This window comes from Rhagoletis pomonella, unplaced genomic scaffold, assembly GCF_013731165.1.
Source record: "Rhagoletis pomonella isolate Grant_MI unplaced genomic scaffold, Rhpom_1.0 Rhpom_scaffold_07986, whole genome shotgun sequence".
Classification (NCBI taxonomy): Eukaryota; Metazoa; Arthropoda; class Insecta; order Diptera; family Tephritidae; genus Rhagoletis; species Rhagoletis pomonella.
In genome coordinates this window covers 1-7,452 of record NW_023466514.1, presented here as the reverse complement: position 1 = coordinate 7,452, position 7,452 = coordinate 1, and the positions used below count along the sequence as shown (strand labels likewise).

At 47.0% G+C, this 7,452-nt stretch overlaps 1 protein-coding gene across 2 annotated transcripts; it reads left to right on the top strand.

Annotated features, from left to right (window-relative positions):
• Nucleotides 1-10: 10 nt before the first annotated feature.
• LOC118755937 lies at nucleotides 11-7,423 on the top strand. Of its 2 annotated transcripts, none has more exons than XM_036490729.1 (2): nucleotides 11-123; nucleotides 6,551-7,423. In XM_036490729.1, the coding sequence occupies exon 2, from the start codon at nucleotides 6,551-6,553 to the stop codon at nucleotides 7,280-7,282; it is 732 nt and encodes a 243-aa protein (XP_036346622.1). In that variant the 5' UTR covers nucleotides 11-123; the 3' UTR covers nucleotides 7,283-7,423. The 2 variants fall into 2 exon arrangements, with proteins under 2 accessions (XP_036346622.1, XP_036346621.1); XM_036490728.1 differs by having other exon boundaries at nucleotides 6,511-7,423.
• The last annotated feature ends 29 nt before the right edge of the window (nucleotides 7,424-7,452 follow it).

Here is a 7,452-nt window from a genome sequence, read left to right as displayed (position 1 = left end):
CACGCCCGGACCTCAGCAGCCTAAAGAGGAGCCGACCCCCCTTAATATTGGTCCTTCGGCGCCAACAGAGAGCCGCACCGGTGGAATACCATAACCCCAAAACCAAGTATCCCCAGCAAAACCGTGAGTAAAAATCAATTTTTTACTAACCCTGCGGTGAATCAAAGATTAAAAAAGGCAGAAAATAATTCCTTGTATGTTTAGTAAGCGCCAGCATTAAGTCATACATTTTCCCTTGCTCGGGCCATAAATTTTCAATTTTCCCGCCATATTTTCATTTTTCCCGCCAATTTTACCTTTTTTGCGCCAATTTTCACGAATTTTTTACCCACACAAAGACTTTTGCAAGAATACATATACATATGTACTTCACATAACATTCTGTAGCATACAAGCAAATAGTACTTGGCGTACATATATATATACACATATACCAAAGCTCATAGTATATACAGCGGCTAATCAGTTAATCCCAAACAAACATACAAGGAATTATAGCTGGGAATACATAACTAACCCCTCGTTTAGTAATCCCTATATATATATATATACATACATTGATACACACACCCAACTACGTATTGGACATATAAAAGAAAGTGCGGTACAAAGTAAATAAAATAACGTACAGTGAACTCCCTACAACAAATACCCATAAAAAAAAGGCAAGGCAGTTACAGTGCTCGAAAAGATAAAATACAGTCCATTATATAGGTAATCATACATTTTGCGCTCAAATTATCTCCATTTGTGGTTTGCGTGAACAGGGTCAAGCTTTATTAGTTTTCCCACACTCTCTTGGTTTCCAGGCGCTCCCCTGTGATTAATTCAAACCGTATTATTTGCGACCGCACAGTAAAGCCCCGATTGTATTTGATCACCCCCACATCCCAACCTTAATTAGGTCCGCTCATTCGACTTCGAATGCTAGGTCTCACTAGCACTCAAGATAAGCCAAAAAGTCCCAGAATGAGCGAAGAAGAAAAAATTCTCGAGACCCCCGCGGAATCTCAGCGCTCTACGCGTACAAGCGGAAAGCCAAAAAAGGCAAAACAATCGGTCATATGTACTAAGTTCATATCGGAGACAGATAATTTGATGGATTACTGCGCCCGATTCAGATCAGCCCCGATCGAAGAAAATACTGAGTCTGTACTGAAAATAAAAGACAAGAGCCTAGAAAACTTTTGGAATAGAGTTCAAAACGCCTTTGATTCGACTTTGGAAATTGAAGAACATGACCTCCCCGAAGACTTTAGAGCGTCTGCCTACAGTAAATATAGGTCATGTTTGATTATATATGAAGAAACAAAAGCCCAAATCGGAGACCAACTCCAGTTAGTAGCACAAACCACAAGTCCCACTCCCAAAGCCAGTACATCACTTCCTCAGGAAACTTCAGGCATAAGCTTAAACGTCCCACCTTGCGACACCGAAACCTTTTATGGGGGTTATGAGCAATGGCCGTCCTTCCGTGATATGTTCACGGCGGTCTATATAAATCACCCTAAGCTCACTAAGGCGCAGAAGTTGTACCATCTCAGGTACAAAACGCAAGGAAAAGCTGCCCAAATAGTTAAACAATTCCCTCTGAGTGACGATAATTTCGAGCTGGCATGGGAAGCACTAAAAGCTCGCTATGAAAACAAACGGGTTTTAGTAGATAACCAAATCCGCATCCTTATGAATCTAAAACCCATCCCAATAGAAAATAGCGAAGACATACAGAGACTGCAATCATCGGTGAATAACTGTCTCCAGATTCTAGGCACCCAGCAAGTCTCCACCGAAAGCTGGGATCCCATTCTGATCTACCTGGTTACCTCCAAGCTTCCTGAGAACACCGTGGCCCTATGGGAGCAGTCCCTCAGTTCCAGGAAAGACCTCCCGAACTGGTCCCAAATGAACCAGTTCCTCACTACTCGATACGAGGTGGTTGAAAGGGTAGATCAATTTCGTGCACCCAAACCTCCGCGGACTAATCCTTCGACAATAGGCTACTCGAGGCCAACCCCCCCTAACAGTAGGCCATTCCCTAAACCCCCCACCTCTCAGAACTCTCACAACAACTCCTTTTGCCAAATCCGAGCGCACATGACGGAACAACGCACAAAACCATACAAATGCCCAATGTGCAATAAACCTCAACACACTCTCTCTCAGTGCTCCAAATTTCGTCAACTGCCAACTCAGGATCGCAGAAAGTTTGTGAGAGAACACAACCTCTGTTTTAATTGCCTATGTCAGACCCACTTGATAAAAGACTGCTCAAGTAAATATACTTGCTCCCATTGTCAAGAACGGCATCACTCAATGCTTCATGAAGACACGCCCCCCATGCCTCCAAGACAGCAGTCTCGAACACAAAGAACGACATCTCAGGTCGCTTTGACGACGCCCGCTAATTCCAACCCACAAAGTCCGGCTGGGTCGGCAACAAATCATGAGGAGCCTTCATGCTCAAACAGAGCAAGAGTACAGTCCTTCTACTCGGAAAATGAGAGCAAGATTCTCCTCCCAACAGCAATAGTTCCAGTTGAGCACAAGGGCGAGATCTTCAAACTCAGAGCTCTCATAGATCAGGGTTCGGAACGAACCTTTATTTCCTCCAAAGCCCAAAATAAACTAAGGCTACCATACGAAGCTTCTAACTTTGAAATTTCTGGCATGGGAGGAAGAGTTGTTCAGACTTCGAACAAACTATGCAATCTCATCTTAGCCTCCGCAGATTTGACCACGAAAATAAAGGCTCAAGCAATAGTCCTGCCACAGTTGACGAAAATGCTTCCCAAATTCCAGCCAACTCTCGAACAACGAGAAAAATGGTCTCACCTCCAGCTAGCAGATACTAACTGCCACTCTCCGTCCCAAATTGATCTGGTCATTGGCAGTGACCTCATTCCTGAAATAATGCTGGAAGGCATTGAAAAAATTTCCAAAAATTTGCTTGCACAAAACACCATATTCGGCTGGATCTTAAGTGGTCAGTTTCCCGAAAAAATAGCCTGTTTCTCCACTCAAGCTGCACCGATCTCCAATGAGGTTTTAGATTCCCAGCTGCGAAAGTTTTGGGAGCTAGAAGAGGTTCCGAAACCCAAGCTCACTTTGCCTGATGATGAAAACTGTGAAAAATTCTATCAGTCCACCACCACACGAGCAGCGGATGGTCGTTATGTAGTCAGACTGCCCTTTAAGCCAAGCTTCCCAGACCCTATCTCCCTTGGCCCGTCTCGCACCCCCGCCCTCCAACAGTGCCTGAGCATGGAAAGAAATTTGCTCAGAAAAGGCGATCTAAAATCACTTTACGAAAATGTATTAAACGAATATCTCACCCTCAACCATATGGAAGAAACAACTTCCCACGAGATATCTTCTCAAGGCAAATATTGGTCGTTCTACCTCCCACATCACGCGGTTATAAAACCCGAAAAAAGAACGACCAAAGTCCGAGTCGTCTTCAATGCTCCGAAGAAATCGGGGTCCGGACATTCCCTGAACGATGTTCTTTACACCGGACCAACCCTCCAGCCCGACTTGATGTTATTGATCCTCAAGTGGCGTATGTATCGATTTGTCTTCAACGGCGATGTCGAAAAAATGTATCGACAGATACTGCTACACAAAGACGACCAAGACTATCAACGAATCGTATTTCGACCATCTACAAATAGCCAAATACAAGATTATAAGTTGAAAACTGTCACGTTTGGTCTGAATTGCGCACCCTACCTCGCCATACGTACCCTCCACCAGCTCGCAGATGACGTGCAAACCACGTACCCCTTAGCGGTGCCCATATTAAACAATGAAACGTACGTTGATGATATACTTTCCGGTGGTCATGATCTCCCTTCAGCCGAAGAATCCCTCGCTCAAGTCATCCAAGCGCTCAATTCGGCAGGCTTCCCACTTAAAAAGATTACAGCCAACCACCCTGAAATTTTGAAAAACATCAACAAAGACGACCTGCTTGATACAAACTTCCTAGAATTTGAAACAACAAGCACCACTAAAACGCTCGGGATTCAGTGGAACGCTCTAACCGACACGTTTTCGTACACCGTTGATTCCATCCCAGCGTCATCCGCCAGTACAAAACGACAAATCCTCTCGGCAGTTGCCAAATTGTTTGACCCCGCAGGATGGCTTACGCCCATAATGATCCAAGCCAAAATCCTGCTACAAGAACTATGGCTGGACGGAACTGACTGGGATGACCAGGTCAAGCCCCTTCGTCTGACGAAATGGATGCAATTTGCAACCAATCTCCAAGCCATTTCTAGCATCCAAATATCCCGATGGGTAGATTTTGTCCCAGCCGACCAAGTCGAGCTACATGGCTTCTGCGACGCTTCCGAGAAAGCATACTGCGCTAACATATATGTGCGAACCACGAATGGTAGCAGGACCTCTTCTCATCTGCTGGTCTCCAAAGGCAAAGTAGCGCCTCTCCGAACCACCAGTTTACCCCGACTTGAATTGTGCGGCGCCCTTCTCCTAGCGAAGCTGGTCGCCGTAGTGCAGTCACAACTCGACCTATCTAAGAGGAAACTGACACTATGGTCTGACTCCGAGATCGTCTTGGCATGGCTAGAAAAACCCCCTCATTCATGGAAGACCTTCGTTTCCAATCGCACGGCACAAATTTTAGATCTCGTCGGAAACGCCACCTGGCGGCATGTGGGCAGCAGAGACAACCCCGCAGATCTGGGCACCAGAGGATGCAGACCCCTGGACTTAGCGGCCTCTTCGCTTTGGTGGCATGGACCGGAATGGCTATTAAGCCCACCCGAAGCCTGGCCAAAACCGGCCACCCGAAATATCTCCCCTCCAGAATTGCGCCGAGTCGAGGCATTACATGCCACAGAGGAAGATCACGATATCCTTGATCGCTTCTCCTCGTTTCCCCGCGCACTTAGAGTTATGGCGTATGTTTTTAAATTTATACAGTGTCTTCGAGACCGAGTCAGACAGGTTAGGTCAAATAATCCCATCTCTCTCTCCCATGATGACCTCCGTAATAGCAAATACAGGCTCCTAGCTTTGACCCAATCTCGCTACTTTCCTCGGGAAAAGGCCTGTTTAGCAAACTCCAAACCCATAGATAAACGGAGTCCTCTGCTTCCCCTCAACCCGTCTTTAGATAAAACCGAGTTGCTCCGCGTGAATGGTCGATTAGCTCACGCCACTTTGAGCTATAATGAAAGACATCCCATCATTATTCCCGAAAAATCCCGGTTCGCCATCCTATTCACCCGCTTTCTGCACGAACTGCTCCTCCATGCAGAAACTCGTCTCATGCAGCAAGTCATAAGGCAGGAATTTTATATCCCTCGGCTTAAGCCCCTCATAAAAAAATGCATCTTCCAATGTAAAAGTTGCACGGTCCACAAGCAGCAAACGCGATCGCAAATAATGGCGGCCCTCCCCTCGGAACGATGCACGTATGCTCCGCCCTTTACTATAACGGGCGTAGCTTTTGCTGGACCTTTCCAGATAAAGGCCTCAATGCTAAGATCGCACACGTTGGTGAAGGGCTATGTGGCTGTTTTTGTATGTTTCACTACAAAAGCAGTCCACCTCGAGCTGTGTTCCGATCTGACCACTGCCGGATTTCTCGCTGCGTTTGCTCGCTTCGTCGGACGACGGGGTTATCCCGCTAAGATGATGAGCGACAATGGCAAAACCTTTGTCGGGGCCAAACGAGCAACCGAAAAGGAGTTCATCGAATTTCTGAAGGAGGTATCTCAAGACGTCATCCAGAAATACTCACCTCAAGGCATCAACTGGGAATTTATTCCGCCAGGAGCCCCCCATATGGGCGGTTTGTGGGAGTCCGCAGTCAAAAGTTTCAAAATGCATCTCAAAAGGACTGCTGGACCCAGCAAATTCACATTTGAAGAGTTCACCACCCTGTTAGTCAGAATAGAGGCCGTATTAAACTCCCGGCCAATCTCTGCTCTATCCCAAGACCCCACAGACTTCACAGCGCTTACGCCTGGCCACTTTTTTACGAGGCGCCCCCCTCTTAGCACTCCCTGAAGTCGACCACAGCCATCTGTCCCTCCTTAATAGGTGGGAAAAAGTGAAGGTGTTACATCACGAGTTTAGTCGAAGGTGGAAAGAGGATTATATCAAGGATTTACAGAAGAGATATAGATGGAAAAATACCCAGGCAGAACCGAAAGTCGGTGACTGCGTTCTTATTGTTGACAATACTTTACCTCCCACTGAATGGCGTCTAGGCCGCATCGAAAGGTCACATCCCGGCAAAGACGGACATGTTCGAGTTGTCGATATACGCACTCAATCTGGCACCCTTACTCGCCCCATAGTCAAAATATGCCCGTTACCAATTGGTGACGCCCCCCCTCTGATTTCTCCAAAGTAGCACTTGTTAAAGCCTTTAAGCACTTTCATGATAACAGATTCTCTTATCTCAAATGAATTTAAATCTCTGTGTATCTGAATAAAATATTCTAATCTCACGTTTCTTCAACTGTCTTGTAGACTCCCCACTGAAAATCGTATTTCACCGGCTTACTTACAGATGGAGAACGGCAACTCTAATGGCGTCCCGAAACCTGCGCCACGAAGCAACAATGGTGGCCCGACACTTACACCGCGCAGTAGCAGCAGCATTCCTGCACCCAAACCGCGAGCTAGCAGCGGTGGTCCAACCCCGGCACCCCGTATTGTACAAAAACCGCAACCAGAGGCCATGGTTGTTGATTCGGTTCCGGACACTCAGCCCGACGACGAAGGAGCGGACTATCAGCGATGCCGTTTGTGCGCACGTCATCATGCCCTGCGCGTATGCCACGTATTTCGCGCAATGCAGCCAGCGCAACGCTATCTGATCGCTCGTGCACACCACTTCTGTACCAACTGTCTTGCGCTGTCACATCACAGCAGTGAATGTCCCTCCGCTGGCGTATGCAAGCTTTGCGCCCAACGCCATCACACCCTTCTTCACCGCAAGAACACCTCCCAAGCACATCCACCGCCACGTTCAGCTCCAGCTTCAGCGCCACGCTCAACATCGGCTCGACGCTCAATCTCGGCACCATCCAAATCCGCATCCTACCGCTTGCGCCGACCGCCCCGCAATGGAGTCACCTCCAACGCATATCAGCAGCCTCAAAAATTCCGGCACCCAAAGAAGGTTCGTCATACCGCACGTATAGTGCGTAACATAGCACCTCGGGGCAGGGCGACACGGAGTCTGGTTAAGGAGGCGATCCGAAAGCTACGGGAGTTGGAGAGTAGTCTATCCGCTTAACGCGTCTAGGGGCGGCAGGATAGTTAAACGAGTTAAGAATGTCGTTTAACACAACGCAAGAATGCACCTTTCACAAAATTGAATTCCTTAAAATTGTAATTTGGCACAACGCAAAAGTGCACAATGTATGACATTGAATTGTTTAAATTGATAACTTGCATATTTATATT

Bases quoted from the DNA above. Each gene is read 5' to 3' on its own strand.
- LOC118755937 (XM_036490729.1), top strand. From the start codon at position 6,551: ATGGAGAACGGCAACTCTAATGGCGTCCCGAAACCTGCGCCACGAAGC.